Source organism: Trachurus japonicus, chromosome 24 (assembly GCF_045865225.1).
Source record: "Trachurus japonicus isolate A0001 chromosome 24, Traja_1.0".
Taxonomy (NCBI): Eukaryota; Metazoa; Chordata; class Actinopteri; order Carangiformes; family Carangidae; genus Trachurus; species Trachurus japonicus.
In genome coordinates this window covers 26,621,386-26,646,506 of record NC_140930.1, presented here as the reverse complement: position 1 = coordinate 26,646,506, position 25,121 = coordinate 26,621,386, and the positions used below count along the sequence as shown (strand labels likewise).

Here is a 25,121-nt window from a genome sequence, read left to right as displayed (position 1 = left end):
ACTGCCTCAGACATATCGTGGACATACAGCTTAGACTTAGCGGACAGCTTAAAGCGGGCTGGCGCTTTTTCCACGGTGAGACTTTAAGAATATGTTCCTCAGCGTAGGACGGAGAAGAAAGTAAAGGCTCAAGGAGAAATTGTGACAGTGTCACCGCAAAGAGGGGTCTGGTACGAGAGCTAAAAAAAAAAAAAAAGACAGCCATGACAAAATACGGAAGGCGTACGAGTCGCTGCCTCTCCTGGCAGCACGTGAAAGATGTGCGAACTTGGAGCACCGCTTAAAAAACAAAGGTTTGAGTTGAACTCGTTCCCATCACTGGCCAGTTTTCACAGCTTCATGGCATCACGCCCCAGACTCGGAGCCACAAACGGCTCTCAAGACCTCCAACAGACCTTGGATATGCTGCTAATAAATGGGAGTGTAGTTTTATAGGACAGTCACAGCTACAGCGGCTGCTCTTTGAAAAAAAAAAAAAAGAATTAAGTGAAAACGGGCTCTTTGTCTTCCCTCTCATGAGCATCCAACCATACCTACACACACACGCGCATTAATTATATTGACTTTGTTCCACTATTGTTCTTTCTCATGATTAGTTTGCAGCTATTGCTGTACGTGTTTGTACTCCATTTCTCTTTATCACACTATTTTTCAACTTTATTGGATTTTAAAAGTTTGACTGTTTTCTCTGTCTTTATGGGATTACATTTTCATCTCTTTTCATCTCCTTCTCTTTCATCCTATTAGCTTCAGTTTCAGTTTGTTGATATTGACTGCCTCAATTAACTTGGCAAAGTTCCCCTGTCTGTGTCTGAGCCAATTTGGGATTTCTCTTTTTCCTGTGTGTACATCAATCAGTGTTCTGCAATTTAACATTTGGTTTAAAATCTGTACAGGTTCAGGTTGTCCAAGAAGAAATATTACCTTTAACGTCTTCTTAAAACATTGTGAAGTCAAGATGTACCAGTGCTAGTTTCCAGATTTTTTTTTTTATACAGTATCTCTTGTCCTAAAACGTAAAGAGGACATGATTTGAAGAGACAGATGTAAAAACAACAGTTTATTTTGTTGTTTTTCCCCCCACACACATTTTCTTCTCCGTAAACCATCTTGAACCCCCACAGTGTCTAATTAGGCCAGCCTAAGCAATTCAACTCTGCTGCAATGTGCCAGATTCTATGCATTCAGGTCTTTATTATCACCTAGTGCACATGTGCAGGGCTATTCTCAGTGCTTTCCACTTGGCCAGACACGTCAGGGAGAGTCCACATCTGGGCGCTGAGGCTGCTGCCCGCCTCTGACCCCTGAAGCCCTCAACACACTCACGAGCTCGCACAACCCAACACCGGCCTGTCAGAACGCAACAAAACAAGAGAGCGGCACCGCTGACGGGAGTCACGGCGTCGGATCAGATGGTTGTGTGGGTGTGTGCATGTGTGTGACTTTTCTCAGACAACAAAGCCTCGCAGGGACGGCTGTCAGTCAGTCGCAGGTTTGATGGGAGCCTGGGTAGAGGGATGAAGGGATGAAGGGATGAAGGGATGAAGGGATGGAGGATCGAAGGATGGAGATGAGCGGTTGGGGATGCGGGGATAACCAGGTCTTGACAGCTTGTTTCTTTTTTCCCTGACAGAGTTTATACCCATGACAGTTTGGGGAGAAAATGCCTTCTCTTGATTGTAACTGACCTTTTGTTTTATTTCTGTTATTTTTATAACCTGTCCATTCTCAGGAAAAAAATACATGTTACCAGATACATGAATGTAAGCTAGAATAACAATTCTTCTACTGAACATGTGGCTATTGCACAGCAACCACTGTTTTTTTATACATTAGATAGTAGAAGTATGTATGTATTACATCATAAAGACATATGTAACTAAAACAGACAATGGAAATGTCTAGATTATATAAAAACAGGTGGTCACTCAAGCTAGCCAAAGACACAAACCTGTTTTTGAAATTCAAGTGATGTTTACTTTCAGTTTGTGCCATTAATCCTACAATTGCTAAGCCTACTTACACATTCAGCAGAGATGGAGCTGCTTTAGCATTCATTTGTAGTCCTGTTTGTGTCCAGCTGATGAATTGAAGTCCATATTAACTTATTAACTCTCCTTTATCTCTGTCTGGACTCCAATAACAAAATATCTATCCCTTAGCATAAGACTCCAAGACAATGTTCATCAGCGGGGAAGATTGTGTGTGATAGGCTTGTCCACTTAATTCACTAACAGATTACTAGGACAATTTGTTAGAGCTGATTGATGGAGAGACGACTAACTCTTGGTTGAACAGTGCGGCAGGTTGTGTACAAGGGCAACATCTGGACAGAACTCTAGTATTAAATCCCCCAGAAGGAGGTTTCAGTCATCACAAGCTGTGAATTGTGTGGCAAAAAAATATGTGCTCGGAGGAACGGATAGGCTTGTGTAAGAGCTGAATCTCAAATTGAAGTTGATGCCCACCCACAGAGCATGACACACATGCACTCACATGCACGCACGCCAACGCACGCACACACCCTGGCAGTTTTCTTGCGTGTTGCGTCCACGCAACTCGACTTAAACTAAATGAAACCTATCTGTGACAGGAGCTCGCCGCCCATGTTGTCCCCCATGCTGGACTAAGCTGGATCCACACTGTGGACTTTAACACACATATGCACACACGCACACACAGTACACACAGTCACTCCTGAAGAAGAGAGGTTGATGGAAAGATGAGGACAGAACGGAAAGATTGTGTCTTCTCCTCTTCCCTGCTGCCACACTGAGCCTTATCTCACCTTGTTATGTCTCCTTGCTCTCTGCCCCATGCTGTGACCCTGCTTTCCTTATTCCTCTTCTTTTTACCCTGCGGCTAATACCTCCCTCTTTCTTGCTCTCTCTCTCTCTCTTTGTCTACCCAGTGGGAGATTTTGCTCTATCTCTCTCACCTCTCTTTCTCCTCAAGTCTCTCTTTCCCAAATCCCTAGAATCGAATTTCATCTTCCTGTTCTTTCACCTCACGCACCTTCTACGTGAGTTTTGAGCCATTGTGACCTTACTTTAAGCAGCTATTTTTAGGAACAGCCAAAAGAACACTGTGGGCTTGACTTGGGTTTTACCAATGTGGGCTTTACCAATATACACACCATACCGCCCTGGAGTCACACAGAGGAGTTAAAGGAGACATATTCTGCCCCCTTTCCACAAATTCAAATTCAAGTTCCCAGGTGTCTTAAAGACATGTCTGTGACATGTTTTGGTCAAAATCCCCCAAGGATCAAACATCACAGCTCTTTTCATCCTCTCAAAACAGCCCTGTTCAGACTTCCCTTTAAATGCAAATGAACCACTGCTTGCCCCGCCCCTTCTACCGGTACCAGGTAGGGGTGGTATTATGCAAATTTGAAAACTAGTTACATCACTGGAAGACAACTGAGGGAACAGCTCCTAAAACCATGTGGATTTCAACCTAGGGAGCCTATACATTACAGATTGTTTTGTCAATTCCCACATTTTGGGGGCCAGAAGGCAAGACAATCACCCAAATAAAAGAAGTTAAAGAGCTGTTAAAGAGCCTTCAAAAAGTGATATTTCCATAATACGTCCGCTTTAAAGCTCAGGGATCAATGCCTTGCTCATGCACATGTCGAGAATCATCCTCTCAAGGTCAGATTTTCTGAACATCTCTTTAGTTTAGTTTATAAGTTTATTTGAAAACAGGGACAGTGCACATTAATAACATCACTGTAAATGCGCCAGAATTAGCCAAGAGGCTATTTTTCATCTGTAGTCCCCAGACTGATGTTAAAAATTCACCCTAAAAACAGAATATGAATATGATTACAATTACAAAATTATTAGCCAAGGCAATCTACAAACATGCACAGCAATTAACAACTTGACAAAAGAACATACAACATAACATGACAAAAGAACATATAACATCAATCAGAAAACATAATCAATACATCCCCATGCAGCAAAGACACATGACGCAAGACACATCACACCACAGCATGCAAAGCAGAAGCACAGACACAAACTGCATGCATACACAATATAACGACACCACAAAAAGACATGCATGCCGAAACAGGCAGACAGACAACAACAAGATGGCTACAGGTTCAGCACAGACGGACCGGAGAGAGGAAGGAAGGTGTAAAAAAACTAGTGCTGACAGAGCTGAGCACCAATCAACCATCTCTTCAAATGAGCTCTGAATAGATTGTAAGTATTCAGGTCTCTAATAGTAGCTGGGATGGAATTCCACTCTAGTGCAGCTCTAACAGAGAATGCAGACTGACTAAACGAACTTTTCCTAAATGGAATAATACAGTCTCCTCTTGCTGCACCTCTTGTGAACCCATATGCAGTTGTTCTTATGTTGACGAACTGTCTAAGCGGAGGCGTGGTGGAACCATATATAATCTTGTGCATACGACACAAGATTGATTCAAACTGCTTTACTGTAACATAATGTAATGTGCAGCTTTGTTAATACTTCATGTCAGTTAATTTTTGACCACAGAAATTACATTTAACAAAACCATCTTACCTTGAGGTCTATTCTATACAGACTCCCATGATATCCAACAATGGTTTCCAAGGTCAAGAATGCACTCAACAACAAGGAGATGTCCATTGAGTAGAAATGGGATCCGCTATCTCCATGACAACTGATCAAACCTCACATGTAGGTGAAAATCACGTGATATCATGTGAAAAGCTCCTGAGCAGCAACTAAATTGACCTTGAGCTGCAATCATCAAGCTGAAACCTACCGCTCCTCACAGAGAATCTGCAGAAGTAGAATTTAAGAGTCACTTAGCTGAGCTGAAATGTTCGCACTAGTTGATGTCAATCTCACCAGTCTGATGTTCGTGTTCCGAGCACATGAGTGGGTGCCTGCGTCGTCTTTTATAAAGCCGCGCGGTTACATACCTCTTCTGACAAAGTTTGAACCCTAGTTTCTACAGTAGAAGTTCAGTCTCTTTAGTTCAGTATGGAACTTATAGAAGCACCGTTTATGAGGTTAACAGCTCAGCAGCCGCCAATCTGCAACAGGGTTATTGTATCATGACAGCTGCTGTAGCTTTCTGCATGTTACACAGCTCAGCTTTTAACCACTAAGTAACATACTGTACATCAGAGTTGAGCGGGTTTGTTCCTCTCAGCCATGGCCGAGAGAAGTTCCAGCGCTAAAAGCTGAGAACAGATTCGATCGGTGACCCAGTTCATTCAGTTCAGCAAGAGGAGCTGACATTTCTTCATTATTGAGCTTCACACTTCTACAGCAAAATACATGGAATTTACAATATGTTAGCTGTATTTTTTCTTGAGTTGCAGCTCATCTTTCCACAACTGGTATCTAGACCAATTGCAAAAAACTTAAAAAATTGTCTCAGAGATTTAAAGTCCTTCTCCAGTTTATTGCCGTACATCTCCATCTTCATGACAAGCACAGACTCAAATAGATACATCTGCAAAGGGCTTTAACTAAATGGAGTGTTTTATGAAAAAGTAATATGTAATTGTTCATATAGTCAGCTTCTGAGGGTTTGAGCTTGTTTTTCATTTGTCTTTTTTTATTATGATTAATATCCTTAAGGAAACTTGGTCGATTTGCAGCCAGACCTTCAACACATACGTAAATCACAGGAATCCAGAGATGACAATTAAAAACAAATATCTAGTCAAGTCAGATGAGGAAACAGTGTGTGTGTGTGTGTGTGTGTGTGTGTGTGTGTGTGTGTGTGTGCCTAAATAAACACAGACACATGCATCACATGTATAAATATGCAGTGTGCTCCAAAAGTCTGAGCCCACATTGATAATCTATAATAGTTTCATATAAACTTTGTAAAAATCGGAGGATTTAGAAACATTTTAAAAGCTTAAGCATAAGTTAATTCATAAAATATGAAGAAGAAATATTGAAGATTTAGCTCTATTTCTAGGTCAGCGATGAAATTAAAGTAAAGTTTGGGCATAGACTAATTTAACTCATTTGCACGACAGACTATATTTCCTGGAGTTGTTTCTCTTCCACTGAAAACATGCATTTAAGTGACACTCAGTTGAGTATTAGAAGTAATTTTGTTATTCTCAGTAGACTTTCTCAGTTTCAAATCATGACTGGACAGAAGGTTGGACCTCCAAAACACTTTACAGCAACAGGATCAGTTGCATCAAAAGCACCATCAGGAAGACCAAAAGTGTCAACACCATCAGAAGATCGATACATCAAGCTCGGTTCCCCGAGAGACTGAGCTGCAACTTCATCACAGATACAGGATTTGCTAAATAAAGAACATAGTGTAAGACTCCAATCAGCAGAAGTCTTCTCAGAAGAGGGCTGTTTTGTAGCGGTCTCAGAGGACAAGCAGCAGTTTCTAAGCCACTTCTCAGGGAAAACAAGGGCAAACACTTGGGGTGGGCTAGAAAATACCAGCCTTTCACAGAGAAGTCCTATTTACTGAGATGTGTGTCACTAACACAGTATGACAGAGTATGAATGCAGATGACAGGGGAGAGAAATATAAGTGTATCAAACCAACAATGCAACATGGTGAAGAGGACATTTGTGTTGGTGTTTTCTCTGGACTTTGCATAGAACTGACAAAATGTGAAACACCATGTCTTCAGAGACAGGTCGGATCCTCTGGTTTGCAGACCAAAGAAGACCAAGAGGTCCTGACTTTCCTCCACAGCTGCTGCTGTCACATGCCAGAGTGAGTACACACTGTCATTAAAGCAAATGGAAGAGAAACCAAATAATAAGATACGCTGAAATCGAATTAAACTGATACTATCATTTGCAGGGGAAGAGGATTACAAGTCAACACAAATGCAAAATGAAAGTCTGTTGCATATTGGTTTCAGACTTTTGGACGCCACTATATATAAGTAAATATACTCCTATTAGTTAGTGAGTATCACAGCCACGGTGACACCAGCAGTCTGTCTCTCAGAGCTCAGAGCCATTTATATCTCACTGCTGGTCCATTACCATTTCCTCTTATCTCAGCTGCTTCTCTCCATTCTCTCTCTTATGCTTTTTTCATTTTCTAATCCCATGATTTCTCTCCCAGGGTGTTAATTTGCTATGGTGAGGATCAGGGGCCAAAGGCTCCCAAGTAATGTCAGGGAAAAGGGACGGTGCAATTTGCATTATTTGGAGAGTTTGTGTATGTGCATGTGTTGTAGTGTTGTTGCACTTTGTTATTTCTCCATTAGGTTAAAAATGCATGCATATGATTGTCTTTTGTATTGAAAGCAAACACTTTATGCAGCCTCAGCCTCATCTTTTGTTTTGTCTTTTTAAGCCACCTTTTTTTTTAAAGGTCCATTCAGTCAAACTATTGTTTGTTGTATTTGCCCATGGAAAGTTCCAAGATGTTGGTTTCTCAGATTTTCACCTCCGCCCTAAAACAACATGAGTGACTGAATTGGGTTTGTGGTCCTGGTAACACTGTCAGATGAAACCTAAAGAACTCAGCAGTGTCGTGCCTCTGCAGAAACAGTGTCCCCTGCACTCAGGATAATCCGCATACCTCCATGTGAAGAGTTTTTTGGTGGAACAAGTCTCTACTGAAGGAATACAGGAACTGGGACACTGTCACTGGAAAGAGATGTTCCTGTTGAATTTTTTAAATGCAGTGTTCAATGCTGTGAGGTGCACACACAGAATTTCATTCCCTCCCCTCGGTCTTGTGTTGGGACAATGACACAAATCTGAGGAACGGATATCTCAAAAATCTTCAAAGGAAACAACAAACAAAACACAACAGTATCTCCATGACAACACACAACCGGAGGAGAGCGAGCAAATGTTTTCTCTTTAAACTTTGCAGAGCTACAATCTCACACAACATGATTTGATGGACTCAGGCCCACATACACACACACACACACCCTACACACACACTGAACAACTAAATCTGCGCCATCAGCGAATGCAACGATAAAGCTCTAACCGGGTTCAGTCTGTCTGCTGAATATTGGATGAGAGAGAAGCAGCTTTCCAGCCTCGCAGCAGGTACAGCGGGTCAAAGTGCCAGATGTGGTATGAGCGATGCTGATGTTGATCCATGTTCCTGTAAATGCTGCTCGCTTTGGGTCTGAGCATGAACTGCGCCTCTCGGAGCAAAAGCAGTCGGGTTTTTTTCCTGGCAGCAGCCGAAGCGATCATTCACCTGTCTCACCTTCCCTTTCTCCCTCCTCCTCGGTTCGCTCGGCCCGACGGTAGCGACTAGTCAAAAGGTCAAGCGCATGGGACCTTCATTTTGGGCGCTGCCCCTGCAGATATTCAGACCAAAGGTTATCTAATCTGGATTTACTGCCTCCATGTCACATTTATGAGACGAGATAGATGTGTTTGCTGGAGATTTCACTGATAAGCCACAGGAATATCAGGAACTCATACACCAATTCTCTGGCGAATTCTCTCTCTCCCTCCTGTTTGCTCGCTCTGTTTCTTTTCTGCTTCCTTCTCTCCCTCAAATACAATCTCGGGCTCCAGAAATAAAATCGGAAGAGGATCCGCTGAAGGGCACTCTTCACATTGGAGCGATTAAGACGTTTCTGGCACATTCGTCTGCATCCCGCTTTTCCAGTTTGAGAGGTGAAACGGAGTAATATCACGCTGCATTGGCTCTACAAGACAAACCAGGCTGAATAATTACACAGAACAGGACAATAATCAACAAAGTCCTGACATAACAAAGGCAAAGCTTATAATTGTCCCTCCAAACTGCTGACAGCTTCCCGTGTTGTATCGCCTTGCTTAATGGTTAGCGCTGAGGCTGTGCAGCCGGAGAGACAGATGACAAATAAATTCAATTATTGCATGAAGAAGAGCCAGTGTCGGTGCGGGTACGAGTACCAGCAGAGGAAGCGTTGACGCGATCGGCAAACAGTGTTAATCGGACCGGAGCCAGAAGCAGTAGGTGGCAGACTTGAGAGGGAAGTCATCAGATGATCTTTTATGCTCTCCTTACAAGGTGTGAATCTTGTTCTCCTTTTCTTTTGCAGTGCGCTATGGCCGCTCTCCAAGGAGCTGCTGGCCGGTGGAGGTGTGAATGAGTACTGTAGATGAATGTCGCGCCCACAGGCTGTTCGGACCCCACAGAAAAGCCTGGTTTTATTATCCCAAAGCGTGGATGCGAGCCAAGCTATTGTGCAGGCTGATTTAATGAAATCCAGCCATTTTAGACCGCACTGTGTTTTATTTGGCCTGCCTTATACGCTGAAGGAATGTAAAATGGTCAATAATGTTTGATATCAACATTTCCAGTAATTTTAGGGAGCAGCGTAAAATCCTGCAGGAACATACGGCGAGGTTCTGATCTCCGTTTTGGAAAAAAAAAAAAAAAAAAAATCTTGTTCAAGGGAGCTTTAAACTGAGTAATCATTAACTACAAACACCAAGTCATGTATGAGGAATGATTAAATAGATAAAATGCTTGTTCAGTTCAGAACCTGCATGCATATTCAAATTCTTAATTCAGCAGCTCTTGATGTTGCTGCTGTGCAGTTGTTACTGTAGTTGTTATCGTTTCCGCTTGATTACAGATGATAAAGTGGACGGAGAGAAAGACCGAGGAAGAGTGAGTGAGCTACTGCTGGAGGATTCCCTCCCACAGTGTATGTACTTAAAGGTTTAACAATGGTGTTTATGTGTTTGTGAGTATGTGTGTGTGTGTGTGTGTGTGTGTGTGTGTGTGTGTGTGTGTGTATGTATGTGTGAGAGCGGGACAGAGAAACAGTGTGAGCCGAGCTGGACCCCTGCGTCTCCTAGTCATTACAGCTCATTTGTCTGAGTGCTATTCCACTTGGCTGGGTTGAGTTAACAGTTTGCCCCAGCGCTCTCCACCCTCCTCTGAGCCCAGCACAGCGACACAAGTACAGAGAGGGAAATAGGAACATAATGTATGGCTTTGTCTGAGTGGCTACACACACACACACACACACACACACACACTTACACACACCATGTATACAGTACAAAAAGAAAACTTTTCTTCTCACTCCATAAGACATAAACACCCGTGCGGATGCTGAAATCATCCAAATCAGAATGAATCCTAAGACAAAAAAAAAAGGGTTTGTGAGTCAACTCTCAGCACCAGCGGCTGTTTAATCCTCCTGATCCCCTGCAAAGTCTAATGACAGCTAATCAGATGCACATCCACACTCTAATTAACCAATTAGCAGCTAATGGATACACATACACCATGCAAAAACACCGTGGATTCATAATGAGATACTCATAGTTTTCGCTTTACCCAAGACTCTTTTCTGGCTAAATGAGAAAGGCAGGAGGCTTTAACAAAAGACATCGGCTTTATCTCCCCCTGAGTTTTCTTCTGTGTTGTTGCAGCAGGAAACTCAGACACTGTACAGTAACAAAGACAAAGCTGAAAATAAGATGGCTTAACATTCAAATTAGCACACACATTATGTAAAAAAAAGAAAAAATGATATAATAATGCCATCTGTGCACACTCAGAAACTCAGACACACTAACCATTCTTTAGATTTAAAGTTGCGTCCGTGTTTGAAGATCACAAGCAGCCATTTTCTCTGCTGAATATCTTTTGGCCCTTTTAATTAGCAAGTAATAAAATTAATGGGCAGAGCATCCACGCAATAAAATGTTCCAAAATGTAAAACACATGCAGAGTGAGACTCAGGACGGGCTCATTTTTAGTCAGCGAGGTTCACAAATGAACCTAATGTCGTGGTTATTCAGACATAACTGAATATTTCCTTGTTGTAATACTTAGAAAAAATCAATTTGTTAATGTTGTCATACAGTACATACTTTTTTAATATTCCGTTAAGTAGTTCCATGAAGGACACAGGAACACACACACACACTGAAATAATACACTGTTGCCTATAAAGTTGGAATAATTTTGTTTTCAGACACATTACTCTTTTTATTCCTATTATAAAGGTAAATTGTGATTTCATTTTCATAGTGATGTGTTTGTAAGTTGATTGATCAATAAAGTTTTGAGAAGATAATACACTTATAAACCACATTGTTACAATCATTTCATGAAGAGAGGTAAAAAGAAAATAGTTTATTCCAACTTTATGGGCAACAGTGTACGAGGACTCGCCAGGAGGGACTGATGTATAACTTAACCATCAATAAAAACTCTGCAATTAAGTAAAGAGAGACATTACATCAATGCAGCACAGCAGGATTCTATATAAAGGAAAACCTGGGTAAACAAAACAATTATCTGGTATGCAGACAACATAAGGCTTTTACCTAATGGAGCAACAACAGAGTAAAGCCAATCTTTTTGTTAGACACAAACACTCACATGCCTTTCCATCTCATAAATACGTTGCAAAATGTGTATTTATAGTTCATTATATTAATGGGTTTTTTTTATCCGTAACTACAGAATACAACAATTCACCAGGTTTTTACCATCGTAATATAATACTTAAAGCTGTTTGAATCAATTTTTCTTTATTAACGGTGGATAAAATGGCTACTTGTAATGTGAAATGTGTCAATTGTAATAAATAACTGGGAGAGATTCATCATCGACTCTACTGTACACTTCCCCTCAGCTTCGAGCCTTTCAGCACCTTTTCAACTAACCGGAGAGGTTTTATGTCTCATAAGTTTTTTGAACATTTTAAATTTATTCTCACTGCTCTATCATCAGTTAAGTTCCCTCAGCAGCAGGAGACTGTTGTTACTAGCAACTAGATAGTAACACAGTGAAGCATTTAGCCGCTTTAAACCCCAGATACTTCCCTCAGGAACTGCTGAGGACAAAACAGAGCTAAAAGGAGAGAGATTATTACAATATACTAGTATTAGTCATTTGGATAATGACTAATATTGAAGCTTATGCCACTCTGTTGGACGTGTAAATCAGCTGGCACATTGTCCATAACAACTGTAGGTAATAACATGTTTCTGATGTTGCTATTGTACATGTTGGATGTTAAGTTTTGCTCCAGACAGTTTGAGCACAATTCTTCTCATGTGTAATTCTAATTTGACAGTTCATACATTTTCTCCCTGTGGAGTAGAGGTAGATGAAGACATTGATGGAGCTCTGTTGGGTGTAAAACTATAGCCAGCAGCCAATTAGCTGTGGCTTTGACAAAGGCTGAGGGCTGTTTGAAGGTAGGAAAATCCACCTGCACAAATTAACACAAAAGTATTTCCTAAAATGTTGAACTATTGGTTCAATGGCTGACTGATGAATTATTCTTTTTCCACTCTCAAAGACTGATACCTCAAGAGTCCAGTGTTGCTTGGTCTCTGCAAATGAATGCTTAGGGAACAGCTGCACCTCTATCATTGACAGATTGAAGTCGAAATGTGAAATGAAGTTAATTAAAAATCTGTAAAGTAAACAACATTTTCAAGTCTAAAAAGTTCAATGCAATTCAACTCAAATTTATCACCACAAAAAAGACTGTTGGAGGTGCTCACACACACACACACACACACACACACACACAGCATCTGAGCACAAACACACTCGGTATAATACACCCACATACGCACGCGACTCACAAGTTCACAGATTGACTGTGCTCAGCAAGAAGCGCTTCACGGATGGCAGTTTTCCTTTCTTTTTCCGCCTGACAGACTTATCATCCGAGCTCAGGTGGTGCCCCATCTGCTTACGCACATTTAAAATACACACACACACACACACACACACACACACACACACACTCACTTACTGCTTACACAAGTAGACACATGCTCAAGGAATAAACTCAATCAAATGTCTGCCCTTCAAATTTCATTTCTGATCCCCCTGGGTCCTTCTCTCCCTCCCTCCCTCTGACCACATCTCGACCTCTCCTCCTGTTCTCCCTCCACTTCCTTGTCCTCTGTGTGCCAACCATACTCTCCCGACAACCTCGAGCTCTCCTTCCAGTCTTTATTTAATCCTTCTCAATGTCCTGCATGTCCAACGTGCTGGGCCCCACATCTATCCCGCAATCCCAGTGACCACGCTCCCCGCTGTGCGGCGTCCACCCCGTCCAATGCAGCAGATGGCTGAGAGACCACATGCATGCACACAAACAATCCTGACCACCGTCTTGACACACACACACACACACACACACACACACACACACACACACACACACACACACACACACACACACACTGAGGATAAAAACCACACACAGGCCTCCCTACACATAACTACGCCAAATTGCGGCATGCGGCTGACTGGACTGAGTTATGTGAAAAGGCCCAACGCTTTTCCTATAATAGTAAACATATAGTAACTCAGTACAATCTGATACATACAATCTATCACACACCTGAACGATTGCACAATATAAATCAGACAATCTCTCAATACTGTCCAAGGTGCAACTCTGAAGTTGGCTCATATGTTCTTGTCCTGTTCACAACTATATCCAATTATTGGGAAACCACACTAAGAACCATATCCAAGATAACTAAAACAAATATTCCACCTGAACCAAGGTTAACTCTACTACAAGTAGGGGACATGTCGATGCTACCTGTAAGGGGCAACAAAATCAGATTTATAAGAATAGCTTTGACAATAGCTAATAAATGCATAGCTCTTAGATGGAAGAGTGAACAGCGTACCTCTTGTATCCCCAACGAGAAAATAATGTACAATCTAAAACAAAGGCCAGATAAATTTGAGGGAATATGGGGTAATCTTATTGAACATCTGAATTCAGTGGACATAGTTGATTGAAGGGACACACCAAAGCTGTAGCTGCTGGCTAGAGATATTCAACTATCTATATTTTATTTGACTTTTCCTTTTATTAATGTATCTATATTATCTTCACTATGTATCTTCATTTGTTTTGTTTTATTATTTATTTTACCTATTTAATGTTATGATCCTATTGTACTATAATTTGTATTTTAGTATATCTTTATAGAAATATATACCAGTAATGGGGGGAAATGGGGGGAGGGAATGGGAGAGGGGCTTGGATTGAAAAATATGTTCACAATGTGTTACTCAAACACTCGTCCTGAATATGAAAAAAACCATGCATGCATTCCTATTTATCTGTGCACCAAGTACTGTACACTACATGGGCGCAAAATTTTTCACACTTTGCATATGATGAAGTTGACACCGGCGCACTGATAAAACACTGCGCCCAGTTAGTCAGTCATAATAAGGACTTCAGCTTCAGAAGACTTCGGAACTTGATCGTGAAAACGTACATATATTTCCCATTCACGCAGCCATCGGGGGTATAATGCATCATGAATGTATTCATCCCGCCAGCATTTATGCATTTATATAATTCTGTTGTACAGAGCCACAAGCTGCTGTGAATCAATACATACTTCGGCCTGCATAATGGGGCTGTAGGATGTATAAGATATGCACATAACCAAACACTATAAAATGGGCCTGACAGAAAACGCTTCAAGAAAACTGCTGAGAACAAAGAGGAACTGCTGGAGGATCGGGGATGAAGAATGGGAGGATGCTGCGCACATATAATGCCACAGATGTCTATTCACGAGAGGCAAATGATTCTGTACTCTCCCTGCGACTGCATTACAGGCAATTAAAGATGCAAAAATACTAACCTGACGACGCAATTCCCCGCACTGTTTGTTTACTGGCAAATAAACGCACTGGCTGGACAACAGAGCTGGCTGGTAAACTGACCTCTCCATAAAGTGCCATTTGTTAGGCAATTATCTTTATTCTACCAAGCAGAAAATAACTTGCGCTGAATGGTAAGGTGTGCTGGTGCGAAGCTCATAATACCATGCAGACACTGTAATTAGGCAGCTCTTTACAGGGGAAAGGAGAAGGGTCCTGGCCGACCTGAGGGAAAAATATTGTAGCCAAAAGCAATTTGCAGGCGCCTACCAATTTCCATGAATGATTCTTTGATTTTAACGATGTAAACACAAAACGGTCTTCAATGGCTTGGATATCGGCAGCAGTCGGACGCGTTGGAATGGTTGGTTGGCTGCTGGCGGCTCAGAAAAGTGAGGATGGACCCCGACTTTGTGTAGCTGCTCTTGAAAAGTTGTTAGACGTTATGTACCGTGCTGGCTGTGAAAAGAGCTTGTGTTCAGCTACACACAGAAAACAGCTTTTCATGGTAACCTGAAGCAGGATTGGCTCTGGTAGCCATTTCTCTGATTGTGGAAAGCAGAAAACCGGTCGCTTGGAAATACAGTATGATGTGCTACTCCCCTGTGCACGCTTCAGTGTAAGTATTTCTGTGTGGGGAAAACATGGCGCTCCAAAGCACCGTTCTTTGGATGTGTGCTGAAATTAATATAGGACGCTATGGCAAGTCAGGATCACCTTGTGGAGACCTGACCTTTGTGTCATTTTGTTGCTGTAAAAAATGAGATACGGTTGCTTGTGGGTGCGTGGATGCCGGCAGTGTGTTCTGGGTCAATTACACCGGTAGGAAGCAGATAATGTCCCCACCACTTTGTTCTAATGTCACTCAGGGCAAAGAGGATGGGCTTTATCTCTGCTTTTATGTGTGTGAGTGTGTGTGTTTACCAGCAGAAAGTCTTGGCCGGGTCCTGGGTGTCTGCATCTCCTGCCGCGCGTGGGGCAGCATGTGGTACCGCTTGGCTTCATTGACCAGATCGCGACACGCCTCCGACGATTTGATCAGCTCCTCGTTATCCACCACGTTCAGTAAGTAGGACGGGTGGATGAAGGGAAGACGCACCACCGCCAACAGGTCCGACAAATGCTGCGAAGACAGATGGAGAGGAGGAAAAGGAGGGAAGCAATCAGTGGATGTGGCTTAAACAGGAAAGGCAAAAAAGAAAGCAAACACTAATAAAACCCGTGTTAGCAGACATCTAGACTAATTTAGACCGAGTGAGACTTCCAGGGATGATCAAAAAGATTTTATATGAACAACATTAAACGGGTAGCAGATAAAAAAAACACACGGAATCACAGTCAGTAAAGACAGATTTAAACTTCCTTCTCAAAGAACAGCTGGATTAACTCCCGACCTCATTATAAATGTTTTTGCCACACAGATAGCCATGTTTATATCTTAAAAAGACGACATACACTATCTTGTAAAAGCGCAGGCTGTTAGGGTGAGGGAGCCTGTTTGTACCAAGACCATTAGATCAGTGACTTAGTGTCTGGCTCTCAAAGCCCCAGATCAACACCCTGCATGTGTCCATTTTCTATTTCTATCCTTCAGAACAAAGTGCCCTGGTGAGGGTAGATGTATGTGAGAAAATGCCCCCCCCTCTCGACAGGCAGAGTCACTCCTGTACATTTCAAAAACAACTAAAAAAAAAAAAAACCTCTTGAGATTCTAATTCTGTCTGTAAAAGTTCTTCATCATCATTGACTAACGTTTGGCAAAAGTTCTCGGCACTCACAATCCCACTTTCGGAGGTGCATTAGGTTACGCTGCAAGAGCCGGAATGAGGCAGCGGGGGGTGTCTTACTTGCCTCCACCTTCTGCTTCGGATTTTTTTTTTGGAGACAGCTAATGTTTTTCTGCAGCTAAATTAAGACCCAGCCCTGGTTAATAACCCGTCCAAGCCAGGAGACAATACAAAGCATGATCCTGCAGTGCCACAAGATGTTTTAAACATTAGATTTAAAAGAAAAAAAAAGAACAAATCTGACATAGTGGCACCTTTTCTTCTCCAGTTCAGAGTTCACACATGATGACAAAACCCCTCGACCATGGCAACACAAATATTTGTGATGGTGTGTTTGTCCGTTCCATCACTGTGTGCGCATACATTTACCGTTTACATGAGCTCAGACTATAGGTGTTCAGATACAGAGGCAGGACAGGCTGTTACCATGGCAACCTTGTCTATAGCTCTCCCTGCTCTGTGTGTGAGTGTGTTTTTTTGTGTGTGTGTGTGTGTGTGTTTTTTTTTCCCAGTGAGTGTGCATAAGTGTTATGTGTGGCTGGTCTTGGAGCCCCACGGGAGTTTCATCTATGTCGACAGTAAAAGCTGTAAACAAGCATTGGACAGAGCGACAGAGAGCTGGGCGGAGACTGACCTCGTTGACCCCTCGCCTCAGAGCGACGTGACCGAGCCACACGGGGAGAGCGACAAAACAACAGACTCAGAAAAACACCATTCAGGGGAGAACAAATAATAAGCTGACACTCAGCCTAAGCATCTCCCTCTCCCACCTGAGGCCTTTTCACTCTGGCGTGTGTCCCATTTGTTCTCTACCGATGTCCTGGGCGCATCGGACCAGAAAGGAGGAAAAAAGACAGCGGAAGATAACAGAAGAGGAGACAAGGAGGGCTTGGATTGAGCAGGGGCGGAGAGACGGAGCAGCAAAAAAAAAAAAGGAGAGGACACACGAGAAGAAGAGTAACAGGACGAGGAAACGGAGAAGACAAGATAAGCGAGGTTAGGTCGACTGAGGAGCGGACGGATGCGACGGTTCCACCCCGGTCAGAGGAATTTTGCTGATGATGTTTCCTCTCTGCGAGGAGGCGAGGAGCGAGACGCCGTCCCGCTGACGGGACTGTCTGCGTCCCTCCTCCACGAACGCGCACAGCTTACCAGACAGTTTATCAAACAAACAGCTCAATACCCACATAAACACTGGCAGTGGCTCGCAGCACCCTCGGCTCAAACACAGCAAGAAGGTAAAGTCAAAGCAAGCTACTTAGCATACAAAGATATTCTTAAGGGAAGAATCACTAGCTCAGGAGAAGTTCCTACTTCCAATTAAAGTGCCCCCATAGTGGGAGACTTGCCCCAGTAATTACAGAGTCATGTCACACTCAAATGGAGGTGACTTAAGCTTCAGGCTTACTGCTCTGCTTTTATATTACAAGATACTTTTTTTTTTCTTTCCCAGGACTGCTACAACCTCGCCTACTTGGGTTTTATGACATGTTATTAATGCCAGTAATCGGATATGGACAAAATCTAAAAACTAAATCCCTTTGAGACAAACATCCTGTAAAAATTTGTACAAATGTGGGGAAAGAGGACTTGCATTTTTTGTTGTGTTTAAACTTGATTTTGGCTCATGAGATCATACATGTGCATCTGCAGGTCGGCTGAACTAGGTCTACGAGTGACCGCTCTGACCCTCGGAGCTAAATTAAAGCTGAATATGGGGCAGTTTCAGCCAGGTGGTGCCCTCAGTGGCATGGCAGAAAATAAATGTGCTGAAATGTCTCGGGGTGCATGGTGAAATCTTGCTCCTATTTTGAACAGCAGGTGGACGAGCGAGACAGCCCTGGGCATGAATTTTTGCCTTTGGTCCTCTTGGGTGTGGAGTTTGCACGTTGCGTGGGTTTCATGTGGATTTCGTCCAAATATTCCAGTCTCCTCTGCAGTCACAGAAAAATAAAACACGCTGTTCAGGTGTGCTGAAGACTCCAGATTACCCGTATCTGCGAATATATCTCTGTGTATAATTGTGCATCGCACTCAGCCTATCCCAAGAGTTTCCCTGCCTCTCATGCAGTGCATCCTGGGATATACACCTGTGACCTTGAACAGGAAAAAGCAGGCATAGAAATCGGTAATCGAGGTGCTCCTCTGGAAAAAAAGAAGCTGCTTTTAGAGTTGAACACTGAGCACAACCAGTCGGCAGGCTGGGAGTTCAAGGCGTGATGGACAGGCTAATCTGTGTTAGAGCTCCACGCTCATGTGTTCTCATTAGCAGCATTGTCTCGGCATTCTGGGAAAACCACATCGGTGCTTGATCTCTCTCGCTCTCTCTCACACACACGCACACCTATATATATATATATATATATATATATATATATATATATATATATACACGCCAGATGAAGTTTCCTTCACTTAAAAAAGATGAAGTAAAGAAATACCAAAGCATTCTACTGTACCATCTGCAAATTTTAACAACACATCTGCTGTAGTCTGTCTTCCTTTGCCAAACATCTTTAAAATGGCTGTAAAACTACCTCAAACAGACAACATCTGGTCTGTGCAGAAAGGTAAGGACCGTTACCTCATAAATATCCTCCCAAAATGCACCCACACTTATAGAGACAAATATCCAACCATGTGAGAGAAAGAGGCAGAGACAGATGCATAGGAGGCCACACTGCAGTACCAGGGTCTACTGTATAGTATAGCGTGACTGTATTTTTTATTACAATCATGTGCTGTTTGTGGTCATAGCTGTTGTTAATCTGGTTGGTGTGTTCAGTCCAAAGCCTGATTTCACTGTAAATCTTGTTGAAGAGATAAAGAAAATGTAAAGTCACTGAGGCTGATCTCTGATTAAATAAACAACCATGGATTCAATTGTGGGATATATAAGTGTGTGTATGTGTGCGTGTGTGTGTGGGGGATGGATGTGTTTGGTGAAGATTGGTCGGATAATGCCTGGCTGTTTTCCTCCCTCATCTTTCTCCGTCTGTCCCTCTATTTATGAAAAAAAAGAACCCAAAAAACAAACAAAAAAAGCAACTAGCTACTCTTCCTCTCTTCTTCTAACTTACTCACTATCTCTCCCACTTCCTTTTCACTTTCTGTCTCACTCTCTCTCTCTCCACCTCCATTCCAGCTCCTCGCTCTTCCTCCCACACACGCATATATCGGCATGGAAATGAGGGAGAGTTGCACACTAGCTGCTAATATTCAAATCCAAAGTGTCAGATCCCATGAAAAAAAGCGAGTCCTGTTTTCGTGCCAGCCATTGAAACTACTCAAGCAGGAATTATTGCAAATTCTGTTTACTCAAGGCTCTTGTTGAGAGAAAGTGTTCTATAAAGAAAGACGAGAACATTATGTTTTTACCTTGATACCTCTAGGGAGTAATGCATCACCTGTTTTTTTTTTTTTTTAATTTAGTTAGATAATTTAATGAGCTACTCGGCTTTCTTGTATTCTAGTTTTTTGGCAGTGCTGGGTGCTCCGTCATACCTTGTGGTCACTGACTCACTCACAGATGTTAAATGGATGGTTAAATAATCACACGCTTTCATGCAAATCCAATTCAAATGCAGTTCAGTTAATCAGCAGTCATATGTCATACACAACACTGCAGGTACAATGCGAGACTGGACAGTTTCAAACCTCTACTGTTATTAAATCACTTCTAATAACGTTTTGTATTAGCATGTTATTTTTCTTTGTGGAAATGCACTTAAATAATTTATTCGGGGGGGGGGGGCTGTTTACCTGAGTGTATGCTTCAAATGTGTGAAGTTATAGGTATAAAAAGCTGAAGCTGTAAAGTAGCTTGTTAGCTATGTTAGCAGGAAAGCTCTGGGGTTGACACTCTTTAACCTGAAATATCTACAATTACTGGTTGTACTGAATGAGTCTCTCCCTCTAGAGAACAAATCTTATTTATTCATAATGTGATAAATTAAAAATGTCACCATTGTTATTGTGAGCGTGTTAGCTAGGCCACGGCCACAGTTTAGCTCAAAGCTGCAGCCCACAGCAAACAAAAGGGATCTGATATTTTGGATGGGTGAAGTGATGACTAAGACGTACTGTACTGTATGGATTTGAGTTGAACTTTTATTAACAGAGGCGTGTCCTTGACACAGCTGCAGTGTGAAAACGCTCGGCTTTTGTTGGGAAAGTTTAAACAGTTTAACCCCTTTCATTCACTCAGTTGTCCTTTTTCTTTCAAAACTGCCAAAATTGTCTCAGCCATTATGTTTGTGGATGAAATCTCCTCTTTTTGTGGCAGATGTGACTCATGGGATTACAATAATATTACATGCACCTTCCAGGTGAACCGAGGCTCAGTTCTTCAGTGAGGGAAATTAAATTACTCCTATTCTTGTGCCTTATGCATACCTGGATAAGTCAAGATTTCTTACATGTCTGAAATTGAGTTCATGGCAGATTTTTTCTGTATCTTCTCAACTAATCTGAAAGGCAACAGAGTTGATATTTAAAGAGACTGAACCCTTCCTCAGGTGTTAAGTCTGGTAAATATTGATAGAAGCAAAGGCATGAAGGCTTTTACCATCCTCCCCGCTAGCACGCTGACTGAGGAGTGCACACGCTCAGGATGCATACCATGTGAACTGTGTGTTAAAAGGGTTAGATTGTTATTTTCCCATACGTGTGCCTGCATGTGACAACACTGAGTGACGTGCCTGCACTCTGCAGATGAGAGCGGGCAGCATAGGCTACTGTACATCTGACTCCATTTCTCTCCATCTCCAACATCCTCTCAAGCAGCCACCTTCACATGCGCAGGCACGCAAGAGTGAATGCGAACGCTAGTCCCTCCAGACGAATGGTTGTGACCTGTCATTTTCATCTTCTCGCCTACTCATCCAGGCAATTCATGTAAATTTTTTGGAGCATCTAATGGCTTTTGAATCACAACAGCCATACGGTGCCAGTTGGGAGATACAAAGCTCCCCGTTTGCCTTTAAAGAAAATATGGCTCAATCTTTTCACATTCTTAACGAGGAGTTCAGTGTTTTTTTTAAACATGCGAAACATATGGAAAGTATCCACAGGAGTCTGAGGACATATGGCAACGCTACTTTTAACTGGTCCACCCACACTTCATTTTTTTTCCCATTCTCCCTAGACAAGGAGCGTTTACGAGGAGTCCATATGCTTATCCCCTCGTATTCTGAAATACAACCCGGGTAACACCTTGCGACTTCACCTCTATATTGATTTCTATCTCGCGTACTGACCCGATGCACAAACACACCAGCCAGGTAAACATTCTCAGCGCCAGCAGATCCACATGCCCTGCAGCACTGTCAGAATGCATCAACTTCTAAACTGGAGGGGAAAATGATGCTGCACAGCCTGGCTACAAAAAAAAAGAAAAGAAAAGAAAAACTCACTTTTTTTTCTTATTCACACACACACATTACACACACATGTACGGGATGAGAATAGGTTGAGCCTGCTGAAAGGCAGGGATAATGTGTCTAACAGGGAGCCTCTCAGATCTGTCAGAGGCAGCAGAGACACAGCCAGGAGGCCGCCATCCACTAACACAGATGACAAATGTCCACTGAGCATTTCCCATTCCACTACTGTCAGCGAGGACTAACGCCTCTTACTATATGTGTGTGTGTGTGTGGGTGAAGTGATTCAATGCTACGCTGGCATCAAATAAATGACACATGAACGGTCATATCTATTTGCTTTACTCTGACTAGATAGGAGTATGTGTCTGCTTTAGTGTGAAAAATGGACAACCCGCTGCTTAAAACGTAGCCCTGAATGAAGGAAAAAAAAAAAAAAGAGTCAAAAAAACAAAAACACACACATACTCACTCACTGACTCACAAGTGTGTGCTCAATAGAGCATGTGCCCATGTTTAGCCTCACAGCGCTAACAAAGCCATTCAGCTGAAATGACCACAGCTCCGTGTCCTTTTGAGTGTGTGCAGGTTTCTGTGCATGTGCTTTTTCCTTCAGGTAAAAAAAGAGAAAAAAATGGATGAGTAAAATATGCTCTCGCAAATGGCTCTTCATCTAGGTTCAAGAGATGCTTTGCTGAGCGTGTTTGTGGGTTTTTTTTTTTACGACTGCGTGACCATGTGTGCACATCAGCCAAAAGCATGGATGGGGGGATGGAGGGAGATGGAGCGAACGACAGATGCTGACTGCTGCCCTGAGCAACCACTGACAGGTGCAATGTGTTCTCCTCCAAGGCCTATTTCAGCATGATTTCATTCAATATGAAGAAAAAAAAAACTATTATTAACTTTCCATTTAATATTTTTTTCTATGAACGACTGCACGTTGTATGTTAAGACAAAAACTTTGTTTCCGCTTCTGACGGAAATCGTCTTTGACGTCGCTTGCTATTTTGCACCTTTGATGATATGGCGGTTTTTACTGTTCATCTTGGGAAACAGAAGAAGATTGCTGCCTTTGAACAGAGAGTGTAATTTGTTTGTTCTCTATGCACTGAATTGCTCATGCAACTCTTTTGTGTTTATAAGAGAGCCCAGAGGAAAATGTGATGCCTTTGACTCGCTGTGGATATGCAGCCGCCGTGGTTGAGTAACTTTGGTTCAAATGGCTGCACACATCAGGACTGAGCCCGCTCTGGGACAACAGAGGACACAGATGAGGATGGAGGTCCGGAGTTCACTGGCTCGCATCTGATCCCATCCACTCTCTAATACACAAGCCGTACTTGCGCCGATAAACAAGTGATTCCCGGTCTTGTGTGAATGTTTGATATATGAACAGTGACATCCCTGTGCAGTTTATGTAAATCCCTGAGTGTGCCACTGTGTGTGAGTGTTTGTGCAGGAGTGTGCGCTTGCGTGTTGGAGAGCAAAAAGCAGAGATTGCTCGCTGCATCAATCACCATTGCCTGGTTACATCTCCTCAAGAGCGCACATTTGTCATAGATCACGCTGGAGGCGACTTGTGTTGTGTTCACTTTGACTCTCTCTACAAAAACAGCTTCCTTTTCAAGGATGATTGTTGTGACATTAAGTAAGTAAAAGAGGAAAAGAGGAAAAAAACACATTATTAACCATCTCTTATGGCGTGTACATAGATGAAAAGTTTCCATTTTGAACTTAGGGCTTAAAAAGAGAATCACTAAATTCAAAGTGACGCTTGTAGTGAAGGGGTCATTTGTAGCTTTGAAGGTAAATGAATCGTAAAACAGTGAGGGAAACTCAGTTTATATCCCTTCACAGCCTCAAAGCATTTTTGTCCTTTGATAATTTTACTCTCTAACTACATAATGATAGTATCATTTGTTCTGGGAAATGATTTTTTTCCTTCTTTAATGAGTGCTGAAGGAAAAAATAAAAAAGAAGAATCACATCACCGCACCACCAGACGCAATTGTATAAAATCCCCCCAAAATAATATAAAGTAATACCTTTAACTATATTAATTTGGCTTGGGAACCGCAAATGTCACGGGCAGGCCATTGTTATTTCTGAAGAGTGGACAGTGGGCCCTGGCTAATGGCAGGGCTGGCCTTTTTTATCATGAAAATACACCATTACCTCTCCTTTTTAGCTGTTACATTAGTTGGCCACTTTCCAAAGAGCCAATTAATCAGCCCCTTTTGTCAGGTTGAGTCACCTGGCAAGATAGGATCCACTATGAAATATGTTGGGGCGAGGCGTAATGGAGGTCCTATTCAGGGATTTGGCAGAGGCTGGCCTGTTATAATTGGAGCCGTGTGTCTGTGGTTGTCCCACAAAAGACTGCTGGGTGAAAGGAAGGACAGGTCTCTCTCTGTCAGCACCTTCACAGAGAAAACATGATGCAGGACTGTTTTTTTCCAGCCCCTTTGTTTATGTAACTTATAAAACCAGCTTGTGGACTAAATGCGGAGGAAGGTTCAGTTCTCAGATGTTCTGTTTCAATCTCCACCTCCACGTTTTAGAAGTATATATAAATTGCTGTACCCATCATTTATTCTAGGGCTGCAACAAATGACTATCTCTGTTATTAAATTGTGCTGTAATCTGTCAGTTCTGCTTTGATTAATGATTAGTCCATTTAAATGACAAGACATTTTCCCCCGTAACCATTTTCTGTAAAAGACCGAAGCGGACACATGCAGATGCTGGCAGGGCGGCACACCTTCAGTGATAGTCAATCAAAGAAAACTGTAACAGCTCTTCTCTTTCATTCAGTGGCTCTGTGTCTCATAGCAAACCATTATTAACGCTCAAATGCTCTCGCTCTGTCTCTTAGCGATGTCCAGGCCCCGTTTCCTGGTGCCATCGGATGTTAGTGACAGCATAGCGGAGAGAGAAAATTGCATATTATTTACCCATCGCCTTCAATATGCCACTTTTCCACTCTATAGCCTGCAGCTTACAACCCACAGCACATGCACAGTCACACAAGCGCACAAAGGCACACATATAAGCGTGCACGCTCAGATGAATGCAGAACGCACATGAACTTAGCTCAAGGCTTATAGCTTTTCTTCCCTCGTGCCCGAGTTCCTCCTCTATGCTGTGACATTCTGCCCTGACATGTCATTAAAAAGTGTCACAGGTTCTGGGGTAGTGATTCCTGCTGCTCTCCTGCTGCCTCATGAACGGGCAGAGAAGGGACGGAGGCGAGGGAAGGGTCGGTAACGACGAGCTGCTGCCGGGCCGTGCATGCAACCTCAGCCCACGGGGTCACAAACGCTCTCCCGTGGC

At 42.5% G+C, this 25,121-nt stretch overlaps 1 protein-coding gene across 6 annotated transcripts in view; it reads right to left on the bottom strand.

Moving 5' to 3' along the window:
- Positions 1-25,121, bottom strand: part of klhl29 (kelch-like family member 29) — a 226,755-nt gene that overhangs the window by 42,303 nt on the left and 159,331 nt on the right. For all 6 annotated transcript variants that reach the window (XM_085771178.1, XM_085771172.1, XM_085771175.1 and 3 more), the window contains one exon: positions 15,542-15,740. In XM_085771178.1, coding sequence (XP_085627304.1) covers positions 15,542-15,740 — 199 coding nt within the window. The remainder of the gene's footprint in view (positions 1-15,541; positions 15,741-25,121) is intronic.